Here is a 19,365-nt window from a genome sequence, read left to right on the forward strand (position 1 = left end):
ATGTTATGTGAGATGAATGAATGTGTTTTCTGGGAAGCTGCGAATTCCTGATGAAAATGTATAATGTTATCATACAGAAACCGATAACCCAAGTATGAGAAAGTCTGAAGTTTATATCTCAATCACGACAATAACCACGAGGTATGAATGTATTTATATATTAACCGGAATTATTTCTGCAAAATACGTGACAAAGATTACAAACAAACAAACACAAACACGTGTAAATGATTATCTATCATTCCAATAGTTATATGCAATTTCGTTTTAAGTGAATAATTTTATTTAGGGGAAGGAACTTACCTTTTGTTGTCATGGAGAAAGTGGGCGTGCTTAAATTGTGTGTCATTGGTTTTTGTAAATGGTTGTTGTGCAAGGATGGTTACTAAAAATAAGTTAGGACGCAGATTACACCTGGTGAATATTTGTATCCAACCGTTGAAACGTAATTGTTAAAAGCATATAGTGTACACATAAGTATTAACAATTTATTTTGTTTATGGGATCATAAATTCATTGGATCAGTCAGTAGCTTGTTCGTAAACACATGTTCAAGCAATTTACCCTGTGTTCCATCGGATTAAAATACTTCCAAATGCATCCTGCAGGCAGATAGTTACATCACTAATATTTTGTCTAGAATTATTATTAAAGGCTATTTAGTGCAAATTTTCAATATCCCATCAGCATAAAGGCAAAAAGAAAATGTCAAATCATTGAGGGTTATCATTAAGTCGACATTTCATAAACTTGTAGTAGGTTACAGGAGGTCACACGAAGACGGAGTCCACGGATGATCACGTGACCACATTCAGTATAAACATTACCGGACAATATTCCACACCGAACATCCTGATAAATTATCATTCCTGTAATATTTAGTATCATTTAACGCAATCGAATTTACACTGGCTCTGTCGCGAAATCTTCACACAGCATGAAATGATGACGCTATTCCGATATTTAGACTATGCCTTGTGGGCCATTTATAGCCACGCTGTTACGGGGTATTAACCATCAGTAGAAACTTAAGCGTGCACGGATCGACAACACCAGTGTTATTGTATGGTGATGACATTACACATCACAGCCAAGGCAAGTACTTTTATTTAATCTCATCCATTTTGTTGTAAAGTTATGAATTGTTAAAATAATGATATTGTCTTATACAGAGACTATTACAATATGTTCGATATGCATGGTTGGGTACAAACACTTATCATCATTATATTATTATTATTATCATCATTATTATCGTTATTCAGTTTACTAAATTACGGGAATCTTACCAGCTTAAATTCTTTCGTCAATAACTTTAGTCTATTAAATGAATCTCCGAGTATGTTAAAGTTATCATTTAAAATTGCCTGTCATCTTTGGTTTTCATTTAAACAAAACATGGGCTGAAGGATTAGACCTTTTGAAGTGTTCGATGAGGCTGTCATTATCGTGTTTTCTTACTCCACTGACCCTCAGCATATCGTCAACAATACCAACATATTTTTGGTTTTGGAACATTTCTTGTTTTTGTAAGATGCACATGTCTGCACCAATGACATGCTCAGATTTATATCTAATGATAATTAACTTTAAACGTGATAAATCACAAGAGACAGAAATACAAAATGTGACAGAGGCACGTGTTGTCTTTTTATGTACGTACATGTACAAATGTTAAAAACTTGCCTCAGCTATATTTAGTAACGTAGCCTGTAACACAGGAATTTGAAATGGAGATGTTGTTGTAATGTGAACAGAAAAAAAGTAGTAAGATGCTTCTTTTAAATAATTCCAAATTTTGACATAAAATTCTAGTTGACGATTATAAACAGGTTCGGGGCGGGAGGAGGGGATTGACAATTATCCCGATTAGAAAACAAAGGATATTATACAAGATCTAAAACTATTACGAGCAAATAAAAAAGAAATCTACATGTACATCAAAATATTAAGGCGAACATTTCGGCCATAAAGGTAAAAAATTTGAAAATTAAAAAAAAATAAAATTCTTTGATCTGAATGATCTCGCATATGACGATATGGCGTTTCAACGTCTGGTTCAATGGTTTCTTTAGCCATGGAAAATATTTTTAAAAGTTTATAATACTTTAATCTATGAATCTTAACATAGAAATATCAGGTTTATCCATCTACTTCTACAAACACGATATGTTGATACTACATACTGTGAAATGTAATTTCACGTCGTGCCTCTAAGAAAATAAGAAGTAATGGGTTCTCGGTTTTGCGAGGCGGAAATGCTGGCAGAACACTACAGACATGATAAAAAACCCGTGACGAACATCTCACAACTGTCAGAAGTGATAAGTTTATACCTGAATTGATCTATATCAAGTTTGTCTGTTTTATAATGTTTCATCTCGCAATATCTTACATTTTTATGTAGTGAAAGTAAATATTTCCGATTCAGGTGGCTCGATAAGTTTTCAAAATGTAATACGTCGTTGAAAAACACTTAACGTGTAGACTAAAGGTTGGGTGTACCGTAAGTATGACTAAATGCAGTTAAAGATAGTGTTGTTTATGAAAAAATAAATCTGTCGATGAAAAAACGCCAATTCATTTCAGGTGTTCGTTTTATGTAAGTCACAACATTACGCCAGAATAACTCCGGTTTAATGTATGTTTGGTGAGTCTTTTATAGTGTCTGTATCTCTTATATTCCGATCATTAAATTTCTATAGAACTATGGAACATAATATGGTGTTTCACATCCAAATTGATTAAAAGGTTTTAATAGTCTTAATCTGAGCCTGATGTAGGAATTTTTGTGGGTGTCTGGTGTTGTTTAACTCTAAACGCAATACAAAATCAAAAACAAGTTTCTGTTTACAGACCTCGGTGGTAGCAGCTTTATACATTAATAACAGCTGTAAATAAACAATAGGATGATATAGCAATCAAGATCAATACTCAAAACATATAAATAACAATTAAATATTAACAGGGAAATATTATTTTTTTATATAAAAATATTGTTTTAGCGTCCTATCATCAGTTTTTGTCATTTAAGATAGTTCTTGGCGTGTGATTTATGTTTCCCCTTGTGATAGTGCGAAAGTGAAGTCGAATTTATAGTTAAACCCCCCTCCCCCATCCCACCCAACCACACACCAGCAGGATACCCACATCTGGTGACATTATACTGACAACGTGCGAACCAGTTGTTACAATACCGCGTTAAGCAGGGGGAGGTAACTCTGGTATAATTATAAGGTTCATGAACTGTCACCCATCTATCACACTTCAATCACGCGATTCAATAAAACGTTGCCAATTAACAAATAATAATAATAAGTGTATCACACGGTTGGTTCATTCTTCTAAGGCTCGTCAGTGATGGTAGGGACCTGATGTATGGAAGATTGTCCAGAAGACACAAGTGAATAACGCCGTTAAATACAAATTTAGTATTAGATAAAGGATACACAAAATAATGAATTAAACTGCATTATATAACTAGTTCCTCCTTCTAGGATTTGTCTGTGATGAGACGGGCCTAAAATTTAAAAAATAGGAGCAAATGAGGGAAAATTCCGTCATTCGTCAATTTGATACAGTAAAACTTCGATGATTCGAATTTCTCGATGTTTCGAATTTTTTGCCAAGTCCCGATTTTTTCCCCTATATAATACTACTAATTTCACATTTATGACTCGAACTTTTATGAATCGAAGTTCTTGCTGTTTCGAACTTTTTTCCCGTATATATGGTGAACCATGTCACTGCAGGTTACAGAAACCTCGGGACTAGCAGGCGAGTGAGTCAAATATCTACGGGAAGTCGGATTGAGGTTCAACAATAACGTAGCTAGTAAATATGTTTATATCATATTATTTGTTATTTGTCAATTATCACTGATGGACTGTACAAAAGGCACACAAATGAATACAAATTTAGAGTTGGATACAGTAGAGCCAAACAATTTATCAAACTCTATCATACAGCTCTCTCGTCTTTTAAGGACTCGTCAGTGATGCTGCGGGCCTAAATGTGGAAGCAATGTAAACGCCAGAGGATATTCCGTATTGGTAGATGGAAATGTCAAGTTTTGGATAAGAAGACGCACAAGACAAATAATTGAATTCCGTAGTTTTATGTATCTGATAATATCAAAAGAACACCAAGTACTAGTGCATATTCTGAACTGTTCAATTATTCGTATGATTTTAAACGTGGTGTACAGGTTGCTTAATGAATAATTGTGATTAAGGAGTCTAGCATTGGGGATCAATGACATGTAAAATCTACAGAATTGCATTGCTGCTGTAGCAAAGTCGAGATATCCATGGACATATTTACGTAATACAAAATATATGTGAGTGGTTCCTTGAATACCCATGATGGTATTTTTCTTAATTTAGCCTACGTCTGTTATCGTCTGTACTCCGTCAACTAACTCGTATGTATTGTATAGACCTTGTGGACGCGTAGAACAAACCTATCCTCCCTGGAGTATTTATTAAGTTACTTATCCAATACTTGAGAACGGACATCCGGTGTTGTCACGACTAAGTTGTATACAATGCACACAATATCACCATATGCATAGCCTCTTAAATATATTTCATATATCAAACACAGTTTACATGTCCGTTTTGTTGTCATTTCAATGCTGTCAGCTTCCTTGAGATGGTGAAAGTTGTAATTTAACATATTGAAAAATTGTACAAAAGACACACAAGAGAATAGTACCTTTTAATAATTTAGTAGAGCGAAATTATTGATTGAACTGCATCATAAAGCAATTTCGTCCTTCTAGGACTCCTCAGTGATATTAAGGGCCTACATTTTGAAGCCTACGAATGATTAAGGAAAATCGCAGATGATGTAAGGAAAAGTCAAAATCTAGACGGGAAGTGCAGCAGCCCTATACTTCAATATAATTCGTAGTTTTCAAATATCAGATACTTTTAGATCAGCGTCAAGTACGTGTGTATATTCTCAATCATACAAATATTCGAATGAATTAAAACGTGACATGCAGGTTAAGGCAAACCTCGGGGACTTAAAGTCAGTGGTAACACTACGGAGTTTACTTTACTGTATCTTAAAACAATAGAATACACGAAAAGAGTTTCCAGACATTCAAGACTTTGTCTTCAATCAAGCAACTTCGTTCTGTAATGGCACTAAAAACCGTCCGTTACAAACATTGTATTTACTTATTGTTTGATCAGTGTTATCCATGCTCTTAGCATGGAAAATGTCTGAAAGGAGAATGATTGATTTGGGGTGAGAGGTAATTATCACTAACTTGTTATTGAACTTTGATAGGATGACAAAAATCAATCTAAAAGTTAACATTGATCTGTATATCTACGTAAAAACGTCACATGAAAAAATATATTGCATTGAAATTTACAAGTAACAGTTTAAAAGATTTAAAATGGTAACAAGAGATCAATAGGGCCTGTATTGATTAAAATGGTTCGTTCTGTTTTGTCACAAGGAAATAAGTTTAAATGACACGGATAAAATCATAATGGAGACAGAGCTGAACATTTTTGTTATATTTCCCCTGTTTTTCTCCAACATTAATCCCATGGCGGGTCAATTTCTATTGTTTATACAAAACTGATTCCCCTTTATCGCAAGACTAAATTTCAATAGAATCCATAAGTTCCAAACAGATGAAGTGTGTATAAAATGTACCTTTTACCTCTCGAACCAGTCTCTCTCCTTATACAAAGCACAGTCCCTCCTCGCAGTAAAACACTGTTACTGTAGCACGATACCGTTACTCTGTAACCCACACGAAGATAGTATCTTTACAATGATGTAATATACATCCAAAAGATGTCAGAACGAGCCGGGCATATTTTTTTAGGATTGTTTTGGTACTATAAAACAGGGATGGGTGCTGACGGATTTCAACAGCTGAACTAAAATGTATCTTATAAATTATAACAAGTTTTACGATAATATAAGCATGCTTGCATTTTCTTAATAGGTTAAACACTTGCATATCATGAATCAATTAAGCGAGCCATTTATTTATTCATTTTTCAATTTTTCATTTTTTTTTTCATATTTTCACAGACAATAACAATAACATATAGTCATTTTACATTTTAATACACACACACACACACACCCCACACACACACACCCTCACACACACACACACACACACACACACACACACACACACACACACACACACACACACACACACACACACACACACACACACACACACACACACACACACACACACACACACACACACAAGCACAAATACCGGGTACATACGTGCACATGGAAGAACGGATAGAATGAATTTATCTAAATGAAATTCACTTCACTGCTAAGAAAATTATATTCTTACAATCTCAGATATAATGTATCAATAACACCATTATTGTTTTTGTAGGCTGTTGTGCCTGCAAACATGGACGAAGAAATGAAGAATGCAACATTCACAACGTATACGTCGATGGACACATTCTACAGCGATAGCACATACCTTAGCACGTCTGTAGTGCCATCACCTACAAACGTCACCGGAAATACGTCAGATTTAATCAATATCTATATAACATCCGGCCCATATATCGATGCTATAAATGACGAATATTTTTCTACAGTTTTACTCCCATCGTTCATCTACGCATGCGTACTTTTGGCTGTCGGAATTCCCGGAAATGGTCTAGTCGTGTATGTCTATGGATTTAAAAGTAAACGTACTGTTTCCCGAACTTTTATTTTAACATTAGCAGTTCTAGACTTAATCAACTGTTTATTTTCAATATCGACTGAGCTTGTCATTCTTCGGAATTTCCTCAAATTCAACTACCCAACAATATGCAAGATCAGCCGATTTGTCACTTCATTCTGTAATCATTCAACAACCATTATATTGCTTAGTATTGCTATTGACAGATTTAGAAAAATTCGTTATCCACTAAAAAAGAAAATGAAGATGTCCACGGCAAAAATAATTGTGATTTGTTCGATGTTATTTGGGTGTTTAACAGGAATACCATTTGTGCTCTTTTACGGAACAAAAACACAATTTCTGAGAGAAGTCGAAACAGACACTCAAAGACTTGTGTACCAAGGGAAATTATGTCTCCCACGAGACGGCTTGGATATTATCTACCAAGAGGTTCTATTAATAGTTTTGTCTTTTGCGCATGTTTTAAGTGACGTGATTCTAGGTGTACTTTACTCATTTGTCGGGAAAAGTGTACTATTGAGTCACAATTCATTTCGTCGCGTGGATCCAGCATCGGTTAAACCACATTCTGAAAGGAAACGGAGCATTGAACTTGGTAGACGTAATACTCTGCGACTCAATAGTACCTCTTCTGCCCCGGGTACAGCTGGTAGAACAAACACCATGTTATTTCTTGTGACCCTCGTGTTCATCCTGTCTTTCATGCCATATTTGGTACTGGCATTCTTGCGGACATTCCAAATCGAAGCCAAACAAACTTCTACAACAGAAAAAGCTGTACGACATTTTTTCTTGCGAAGTTATTTCTTAAATAGCGCCATTAATCCCATATTGTATTGTTTTGTAAGTAAACACTTCCGTCAGGAGGCAATTACGGGTGTTCACCGAATGGTCCCGGGAAGGAAATCCCAGTATACCATTCAAAGACAAACGGCTAGACAAAACGTTCGCAAATCGTAGTTACACAATCTAATACAAAGGTTAAGAGTGAATATTGGCACTATTTAAATCAATATTCATACCCCGATACTTCAAATATTCACAATATTAAATATTGAACTGCAGTGTTATCTTTTATGGTCGTCTTGGTATATATTAAGTCCGTTAGAGGTGATGATGATATCTGTGTATTTAGTCGCTTGTTGGAATTAGCGACAGTGATCGAAATTACTTACCATCATATCTAATAAAGACAAATTTATCAGTTGTTTCAATAGTTGCCATTTTCAATAAAATCAACAAAACGCCATGTCGTCTTTGTTTATTTGGAAATAATAAGAATTGTGTGACCAATGTTTAAATTAAACAAAAATATAAACTTTATTTATTTTACAACAAATATGAAACAAGTTATTTTAACATATACTAATCACTCTTGTTGGCCCGGATGTAAGTGCGCAAGGGGTCTTATTGTGGGAGGAAAACGGAGTACCCGGGGAAACCCCACGTGGTCGGGCAGATGACCCCTAACCTTTACATGTTCATACCGGGAATCGAACCCCGGACGGTTAGGTGAAAATGAGTGCGTTACCACTGCGCCACCCGATCACCCTTAAATTTGAACAAAATACATTTTCTATACATGATTCAAGTTATTTGTAATCACTTGTCGTCTGATATCTAAACCTCATTATTGAATGGAAATTTAGCTGATCGTAGTATTATTATATACCGACAAAGTACTACACATCTCCGACAGTGCTATTAAAATTCTCATTCTGTTTAGTACGTGCGTGCTATGGAGCCCCTAACGTGCCATAATCATGAACAAAAACTGTAGTTTATGGAGTCTCGACATTACCATAGTAATAAACATGTACTTCGTAGTTCACAAGTTCAACAGAACCCCTTTACTCCAATAGTCTTGTATAGGGCCTATGTAGTACACTAGATGAAGAAGTAGCGTTGGTGTTGTCGACCCTAACTTTGTTTGTAAACGTTGTAATGTCATTACAGGTTGCCTCAATCAAATAACAATTAACGCTTAATTTGTGAAAGGTGTTGTTACTAAGGTAGGGCTAAACGGTAAGCTGGTTTTTTTTTGTTTTGTTTTGTTTTTTTTCATAAAAGATGTTATTATTATTGAAATTTCTCTATTGCAATCACAGTTCTTGTAAAAAAAATCATCAGACAATATTTTAAAAAAATCATGGAATTGATCAAATCATCAATTCCTCAATACCGAGATTACAGCCAAAGATTTTGTGATAGATTCACAAGCCAATATTAAATAACTGTTGGTGGAAAAAAAATCAAGAAAATACCAACATGGCAACATAATCATAATTCAAACTAAAATTCCATAAAACGAGGGTAAAATAAAAACTAAAGAAAGATTTACCCGCAGACTCCTGAAAAGGCACAAGAAGAATAAGACCAAGTGTTCCGGAAAAGTAAACGTCTTATGCTTCATCGACGACATCCACCATTTTAACCTTGGGTCACTCAAGTAAGTAATGTCTCAAATGAGAATAAGGTATACATGTACAACAACGGAATCAACAGCCAAACCAACGAACATCAAATATGTCCAGCTTCATGTCTCGCAAAAATTAGAATAGTTCTCAATGAGATCAATATGTTGACCAAAAAACTTCCCCATAATTTTTTATCAACCTGTATCTTTTGAACCTTTGTGTTACGAGGTTGTCAGTAAGTTGACGACTTCTTGCACGAAAATCTTGATAATGGGAACAAGCCCTTGAAGATCGAATCAGCTATGACATGTAAATACCACAGGTTGAAGATGCGGGGAAACTGCTATCCAGAAATGGAAAATTCACAGTAAGGAAATTTAAATCATCACGTTTATCATATAGCTTGATAGAAAGATGTCTATGTTGGTTTCGTTGTAGGAAAAGATCGAAATAAGCAGCTGATGTAGAAGAGTCTGTCGTGTCTTTGATTTCCAGTTCTGGGGGATATATACTTGTGACGTAGTCAGTTAATTTCTTGTTATCTAAAGACATCGACAGTATACCTGGAGGTGAAATTAAACGGCTTTTCAAGGTCTTTGTCACCTGTATTGATAAGCTCTTCAATAAATTCAGCCTCGTATGAAAACAAAAACAACAGAGGTGTGCAGTTGGTTCCCATTGGTCTATTGGAAGATCTTACTACCAAACTCGACGAAGATATTGTCAGCCAAAAAATTCGACCGTTTTTTTGTTTTTTTTTGTTTTGTATTACGTCCTCCGTATATTTTTCCTTTGATTCGGACATAAGTTTTACAAAATTGATCAATGAATCGATTTCACTATTAATACAAGGGAAGTAACTGCTTAAAACACTGTACAGTGTGCCTTGCATCTTCGAGGCGCAGTAATACGTCATTTGTAGTTCTGCGAAAACTGCTCCGCTATTTACACACTCTGAAGCTCCAAATTTCCATATGAGAACTTTCGTCATCAATTTCATGCCGTCAGAATCACAAAAATAGTACTGAAAATTGACAGAAAATGCTACCATTGATTTTTTATAATCAATAATTTACTTAGATTTTAGAATCCACACGAACTTGTAAACAATATGGCTTCTGTGCCTTATTTATAAATTACAAAGGAAGCGGGAACAGCACAACTGAGCAGGCTGAAAATGTCTTTATAATTAGCTGTATAAGCTGCAAGTTCGTATCTCATATACGATTGAAGTTAAACAGAAAAATTATTGCAAGTTTGGTCACTGAATGAAATTACATACTAGTTTTGACACTTACAAGGAAGAAATCTATAATCTGGATTCCGGACACTTAAATAGTCTACAATCAAAGATGGCGGCGCAGCCTGTGTTAAGCTACTTGCTAACAATAAAAGTCATATAAAATCAGAACTTCTGTCAAATGCACATCAGATAACACTGTCTGCAAGAAAAAAATCCCTATTGATATGTACTGTTCCCTGTATAATATCTTATAAGTACAAGAAGTACACAATGTAAACAACAAAAACTGCTGATCACTCAACACTCCTACTCAAGCACAATCGTCACAATAGATTGAAACGGTCATGTGACTGGCATAACTTTTACTTCCATTACGGAAGAATGAGATAACTTCCTTAAAGCTAACACCGGCGTCCTTTCCTTTTGTTTGGTTTACTCTACCAGATCACTATCTATGTTATAATCATTCGTCCTGCACACACAAGGCTTGATGTCATCACTTTCGTAGTTTCATTTCTACAGAGGATTTGATAAAATTTTATAGAAATATCCATTACGAAATAATCTTTCAATATTTTTTTTTATTGCAGGGTTCGAAGATCAAGATCTTATAGAAAACCATCAACCAACTCACATGGAAAAATAAAAATATTTAGATCACTCCACGTGTGATTTGAAATTAGTCATAAACCTATACAGAACTATTGTACTTGTAAGAACATACAAGTGTTTGTCTAAAAACATCAGAAGTAATCTAAATCAGCAATAATTGTTGATATCAAATTTCATTATTAGAACAAGATTAGTGAGAATGTTTCCGCGCACCAACTTCCGGTTTGCATCCATGATGCACATTGACTCCATCCTGTCGGCTAGGTGAGGAGACCGTTACATACACAATGAACATGTAAGCGTGATAAACTGGTGAGTATCAATTGATGTCATTTTAACACATCATGAGATGATTTTCTGTATTTAATTGAAATTATCGTAATGACACTAAGACTACACCACTGACAACCAGCAAGATCCCAATTAGATATTTCTCTAGTGAATAGTTTGCCAAAATTTTAATGAATTTGAGCTTGTATTATGGTTTTGTTCCCAGGTAGGTACTGCTTTGTTATTCTTGTTTTTGATTATTGAAGGATTCCGTACTTTTCACGATGTTTTCATATCATGGTAGTCCTCCATTCACTAGCATTACTTCCGATTCCGAGCCAAACCAGTACACTTAAGGTCTCGTCTAATCACATTAACTTTAAATTATTATATTTTGAATTTTAAAGGACCTTCTTCCACATAAAATAAATAGTTTGTCTATATTAACCACAGGTGGTAAGGAAGACTATTACACTTTCTCAAAATGTATTGCATTTTGATTTCCATAATTTCTGACTAAATAACGGTATATTGTGGAATAATATTGCGAACTGCACATCAAAACGAATTTATCTGGATATAATATGCTGTACTTTTTACTCTAAAAAGAAAATGAACAAAGATCGTATTAAGTACATTCGTATGTTGAACCTTCCGGTTTGGTTGTCCTAGTTTTATGGAATTTAAGTTTGGATTACGATTACCAGAGTATATTAAAAAATAGATAAAAAAAACATATAGCTTTCAACATACACACGATTCCAACGTTAAATATTCCTACAATGCATGAAACTATTTACTCTGAAGTCCATTATATAGACATATGATATAAATATATACATATATGAATATATAATATATTAATACATAACATGTATAGATATATATACATATATAAATATGTAAAGATATACATATATAGATATATAAATATGCACATATGTAAAAATTTCTCCGCATCTTTATTTACAATACATCGTGCTTCTTTTACTAAAAAAATATAAACCTTTATTTGGAAAAGTCACGTTGCATTTTATCAACAATGTACATCAACTTCGTTGTGGTGCAATGTCTACACTTCCTGTCGGCGGATCACCGAGAAAGAAATGAAACATATATATATATATGGGAAGGGACGTAACTTTTGTAAATCACTATGACTTGTAATCCCAACCTCTTACCGCCTGAAGAGCTCCGTTAGGGCGAATACCGTTTACCGTTCCTAAATCCTACAAAAGCCTTAACACACATTTAGAATGAGAAATATTAGAGCCAACTGATGAACTACATTGGAGGAAAACAACTGCTTATATCTGTCTTTTCTGTTCTACACATCATATTACATTGTATGACTATCTGATCTACTTTAATATTAGTTCGTGTTGTCCTAGCATTTGGTTTTGCATTTATTAAAGCCTTGATCGAAGACAGGAAGGAAATTTAGTGATAGGACTCAATTTAGAGTAAAAATGGGGGGGTATTACCCTAGTAAATTGTCTTGGTAAACTTGTTAGTTATACTCCCCTTTTATTTACCTTATTTGTTGATAATTTAGAAATTGATTTTATAAAAAAAAAATTAAAAAAAAGACATCAATAGAAACCCAAACTAACAACCTTTTTTTACTGATGTATGCAGATGACATGGCTATCTTATCTGAATCACCAGATGATTTACAGAAAATGTTTGATTCATTAGAAGAGTATATTAGAAAATGGAAACTGTAAATGTATGTAAGACAAAAATAGTCATGTTTAGGAATGGTGATTTAATACGTTCGAATGCAAAATAGTTTTACGATAATGAGGAAATCGAAATAGTCGACGAAATTAATTACCTCGGACTCACTTTAAATTTTAAGGGAAAATTTACAAAAAACTCTAAATAAACTTCCAGAGCAAAGACAAAAAGCATTATACGATGTGAATTATGTTTGTAGGAACAATCTTTTTAATATTGTATCCCGTACTGCTGTTTTTTGACACTTATGTAAATAGTATTTAACGTATGGTTCTGAAATCTGGGGTTATCTTCAGAAATTGACAAACTCCATATCTCGTTTCTTAAGTCATTACTAGGAATAAGAAAATCAACAAACACTGTTTTTTTCATACTTTAGGTACGAAAGATTTCCCTTAGAAATACTAAGAAATGTTACAATGTTCAAATATTGGCTAAAGCTAAAATTTTCTAATAACTGTGTACTCAAATCGTGTTTTGACCCTTGTATCCTTAACTTAAGACATAATCTTTCAACTGTCGGCCTTGGATTCGTTTTTTAAGGCATAGCGGGAAATACTTGTCCTTTGAGATATATACAGAGTTACTGTTCTTGGCGAGTGAACAGTTTCTTGTGCATGAAAGCTCGAGTTTGTTGAGTTTTCCGTCAGTTGTTCGCTACCGATGAAAAATTAACTCTATTACTTTCGGCGAATTATAGTTGAAGTATTCATGAAAATGTACAATTAATTTCTAATTTAAAAGCAAACGGAATTTCACCGTCAAAAAAAGGTTATCGTGAAGTCAGGAGATAGTCCGTGACTGTATACCGAGAGTACGCCTTGCAGGGGTTCTCCTGGTTTCGCGTTTATAACTTTTCTTTTTCTCAGCCAATCGCATATTACTTTTAAAATGACGTAGGACGATTATCCATCATCTTATTATACTAACCAATGAAATCGCTTGAATAAAGCAAATGTCGTCATTTCGATCTAATTTAGAGTCGGGAAATTCCAACAAAGGGAATTTCCTACCCCGGTATTTGTCACGACAAATCCAGAGCATGATAAAATATGAGCGCATATGAGTTTTGAATAATTTCTTGATATAAAAACTGTACACTTACTTCACAATAAACGAGAAATAACTTACAAATAACATGAAACTGTGTCTCCGTCCGGGCGACGAGTTCGGCTTGAGCGGGCTCCTATCGTGCTTAGCGTTGTAGTCAAGAACGACAACTCAATACCGCTTCAGGTTCGCGGGAGTGTTAATATTTCACGATATGACCAATAACAGCTCTGCAAAATTTCACAGTATTGTTTACGTTTTCTTGACAATTTTCAACGAGAATGTCTTATGAAACTTAATTCTTCATCTAAAGGATTTTTATACCAACATCTGTTTAAAAGTTTTAAACTGCAGTCATACCTACATAAATCAGTTTATTCTAATTTTCAGAAACTTATTTCTAAGATCCGTTTATCTGTACATGATATATCAATTGACCGTGGACGATACAGGGACGGCGTACCAAGAGAAGAAAGAAAGTGTAATTTATGTAATGAAAAAAATATAAAAGACGAATATCATTTCATTATTAAATGTAAGTGTTATGCAGATATTAGTACCAAATTTATTTAACCGTACTATTTTGATAAGCCTAGTATGTTTAAATTCATTCAGTTACTCAAAGTAGAAAATATAAAAGAACTTATTAATTTAGGAAAGTATCTAACATCAGCAAATAAACGTAGGAAAGATTTATTGTCACAATTTAATAAGTATTTTCGTGGTTACCTCCTAAAATATTATACTAACATTATAGATGATGTCAAAGTGTACATGATGGTAAGACTGTGAGTGTGTTTGCCCTTTTAACTGTTATTTATCCAATAAGTTGTATAACTTACGGAAATAAATTGAATTGAAATATCGAAAAATATACAAAGAAATGGTCTTGATTACCATTTCCCGACAACAGATTTAGTGCCTTTGAACCAATCAAACTCAATCTTTACTCACCGCTGTTCAATCGATATTGTTAATGCCTCCTCGGATATGCCATTGGGGTTAAAAAGGTCAAATTCCAAGATTATTGTTACTATAAATAGAATTAACTTCCATCCATTCACGTAGAGTGATCTCAAACATTACACAGTTTCCCTACTGACACAGCTTACTTGGGATTGCTTTTGGTTGTGAAAGGTCAAAGGTAAAGGTCACAGTTACTTAAAAAGGAAATTCGTTTTCGCCCAATCACTGGAGATTTCCTTGTCTGACCAATCTCAAAACTTTCAAAACAGTCCCTGGATAATGAATCGATCGAGGAACCGTGATAGGTATGAAGCTTGAATTACCTCCCCTTAATTATCGTGGTTGTTTAATTATTAATTCACAATGTCGTTAATAATAAATACATTGAAAGACTTTAAAATGCAATTTGTTAGAAAGTTACAGTAATAGCATAAATCCGAGGAGTGTAGTAAATAACATCTAATATTATGGGTAAATAATATATAATATCTAATTTAATTCACAAGTATAAATATTGATTATCTGCATTTATTGCTGGAGAAGTCAGGTTTGTAATGAAATCATTACTCTCCTCTCCAGATAAACACTCTTTTGTATACATATGGGTTGACCACATCAAAACTGAAATAGTTGATAGGGCCACATCACCATTCTGAATTAGAAATATGATTTTAAATTAATGATTGGATTGATTCAAATAAAATAACCGTCCTTATTTTTGACCTCTTGTTCAACATAAGCTTGAACATTTCGAGAATTTAAATAGTGATATAAATGTGAATGGATTATGATTACAGTACTAAATGTGACTTAATGTACAAATAATTGCGTGTTAACGTCATTAGTTGTGTTTTATTTTGTCTAAAATAACAAAACATGTATTTTCACTTATGAAATGCATGAAATTTCACGAAATCTTAGGTGTATCATCAAGTGTTCTGAGATACAATATCCTTGTCAGTGTTATAAAAAACACACAGGAGCTCCGCCTCTGTCCGTATGGCGTGATCGCTGACGAGCAGCATTTACTGATCCAGAACACAGCAGAAATACACTGTGTTCAACGTAACATAGAGACAACAAAAGGTAAGTATAGTATTGTTTAACTGTCGGTATCTAAACATATTTGGATTCAGTGTACTTGTAGATACTAAGACTGGTTTTAATATATGTTTAACATAAAGGACATGTTTGTAACAATAATATTTGTAGTCTCTGTGTTAATCGATATTTTGCCCTTTTGATTTGATCAATATTTGAACTTTATGTGTGTATTTTACTAATACTTCTGGAAGGATTGGTTGTTGTGGTGTTTCCTGTTATAACACGAATTACGATGTAAACTCTAGATATATATGTGAAATCCGATTACAGAGAAATGTACAATATACATATACACAAATATATAGATAACATATATTAATTAACATACAACTTACCGGATCCTTAACATATAGAAAGACAAACAATTTCATTAAACAACATGATAATAAAAATCAATAAATATGAACGTGTGGTTTAGACATTACAACATCAATACTTAGTTTCCGACCACGTGGCACTGTACACGTTAGTGAAGGTTAGCTGTAAATCTGAAGTTGATATATCGGCATGTTTGATGTGATAACAAGTATCAACACATTTACCGAATTTTTATCTCGTTACATCACATCTATACGGCATGTTTAATATTGGTATAAAGTCGTGGCATTGGTGTGTGTGTGTGTGTGTTAGTAAGATCGATAAGAATAAACAGTTGATGTAACCAACCACGTGCGTATGGCCTGATCTTGCAGCCGTCCAATCAGTTGGTATTTACACAGTATTGTTAGCTTAGTGTTCGTTGTGACTTTCTATAAATTCCTTGTATAGCTATTTATATTCTTATCGGAAACACAATATATTATTAAAAGCTAACTTCATTACAAATCCAAGATAATACACTTCGATCAGTTTGAAAGGAAATCTTTAATGGTAAAATAGTAATGGAATCATGCTAAACGATTGCTGAAGAAGTAATTATATACACAGGGGGTCTTTAAATAGGACGGCGCAATTAAGATTCTGTTAAAGGTGTGGGAATACATGGACGAATCTAGACGAGATCTCTAGCAGGTAGGTTTGAAATATTGATGTATTTAGATTCAATAGCATTATCAATTTAAAGAAATGATAATTACATTATGTATATGCACGTGTTAGCACCAGTCAGTCGAGATTATTAGGGAAGTTTACTATATGTGTTTTTTATGAACTCGTTTTGTTTGTTAAACTCTATAAAATGACACTCAATTAACATATATATTTTTGTGCGGTGTAAGCAATATTTACTAAAATACTCCTTATATTAAAATATGAAACGATTCTGCAAACATTTCTTCAATGCGTATTGAATGTTCAACATGTTTTTAATTGGTTAAGATTTCAATAAGCCCCCTTTTAGCTTCTGTCTTATTGCCTAAACTTTCAGTTTTTTTATATTTTTTACTCGGTCCTCTCCTCGTATTTTACATTACCAGTCATTAAGAATACAGGATAGTTTTGATGGTACGCGTACTGTTGTTTAAGCCTCTTTAGTTATTACGATAACTGTAAGATGTCATTGTCAACACAATCTCTAATTTATTAATCTTATAAATATATAGTAATAACATTATGATTACAATGGCAGATAGCCTGGCCAGCTGAGCTGTTCGTACGTAACACCAATTGATTTATTGATTTTGGATAAACTTTGACCTTTAAGTAATAATCTCTTAACACTCTTGTCATATTAAAGACAAACTTGCGTTTGTCTGTTGGTTCTCAGATTTCTTGTTTTTTGATTTTCGAATGTGTTGCTAAAGAGAATCTTATATCAGGCAGGGTATAATACGTTATATGTTAACTGTGGTTGAAAAATAATGCACTCTCTAATAATAACTTGTAAGATTGACATATTGTCGTGGGACATCATGAACTACATAAATAAACAGATATGTATGAACACGCTATACCAAATCTATACACAGATCTTATTTCAGCAGTTGGACAAACTTGATATAGTAGAAATATTTACGACGGACAAATGAAAACTTACAATAGCCATGTTACACTAAACTAAATAACTACGTTTGTGCTCCTTCCAAACTAGATTTTGATATTTTTCTATCGCCATTGACTTTCCTCAGTCACCCATAGGCTTAACAAATTGAGGTCTTTGACATTACTGACGAGTCCAAGAAAAACGAAATGACTGTAAGATGTAGCATCACTGGCGAGTCCTAGAAAGACGAAACAGCTGTACGATGTAGCATCACTGACGAGTCTTAAAAGGACGAAACAACTGTATGATGTAGCATCATTGAGGAGTCTTAGAACGACAAAACAGCTGTATGATGTAGTTTAATTGAACTTTTGGCTCAACTAGATTCCATTTGAAATTTTTATTTAAAAGTGCTGTTGATAAATGATATATTTTTGTGTCATCTTGGTTCATTTTACTGATAGTGGCGTTATAACAGTAAAACTTGTTCTATATTAGGATAAATAATTAGTACCATGTAAGTATGTTTACATATAAAACACACACACACACACCCTCGCACGCACACACACACACACACACACACACACACACACACACACACACACACACACACACACACACACACACATTTGTACAGAGTACCATATTGGAGGACGTTGCTGTGTAACCGTATAACTTGGTGGTCAGGTGAAATGAAAGACTGTTCCTACTGACTTGTATAAGAATCTTTTGATCGTAATATTTATATCAATAAACACAGTAAGTATGTATTACAGTAAAATCAATAAACACAGTAAGTATGTATTACAGTAAAATCAATAAACACAGTAAGTATGTATTACAGTAAAATCAATAAACACAGTAAGTATGTATTACAGTAAAATCAATAAACACAGTAAGTATGTAGTACAGTAAAACCAATAAACACAGTAAGTATGTATTACAGTAAAATCAATAAACACAGTAAGTATGTAGTACAGTAAAATCAATAAACACAGTAAGTATGTATTACAGTAAAATCAATAAACACAGTAAGTATGTATTACAGTAAAACCACCTACAAGGATGTAATATTCCAGACATGAAAGAAAAATAAATAAAACTATAAATTTACTTTAAAAAATAACGAAACTTGCTACAACTCTTGTATCGTATCAAAATTAAAAGGTATTTACGATTAAAACAACTTTCACCCTAGATAATTATAAGCTTTTACCTTGATATATCATCTCACTTGACTTCTCTTGTATCAGATGCTGTTATTAAATTTGTCTTATCTGTAAATTATGAAATAAGTTGTTAGAGGTAGCACTGGCCTTCTAGGTTTCAAAAGTTA

At 33.6% G+C, this 19,365-nt stretch overlaps 1 protein-coding gene across 1 annotated transcript; it reads left to right on the forward strand.

Moving 5' to 3' along the window:
* Window positions 1-1,023: 1,023 nt before the first annotated feature.
* Window positions 1,024-7,952, forward strand: LOC132557228 (C3a anaphylatoxin chemotactic receptor-like). The gene is made up of 2 exons (XM_060221724.1): window positions 1,024-1,095; window positions 6,398-7,952. Exons 1-2 carry the CDS (start codon window positions 1,066-1,068, stop codon window positions 7,661-7,663), a joined length of 1,296 nt encoding a protein of 431 aa, XP_060077707.1. The 5' UTR covers window positions 1,024-1,065; the 3' UTR covers window positions 7,664-7,952.
* The last annotated feature ends 11,413 nt before the right edge of the window (window positions 7,953-19,365 follow it).

The sequence above is a fragment of the Ylistrum balloti genome, unplaced genomic scaffold, assembly GCF_031769215.1.
Source record: "Ylistrum balloti isolate Yb309-2 unplaced genomic scaffold, AGI_CSIRO_Ybal_v1 Utg370646, whole genome shotgun sequence".
NCBI lineage: Eukaryota > Metazoa > Mollusca > Bivalvia > Pectinida > Pectinidae > Ylistrum > Ylistrum balloti.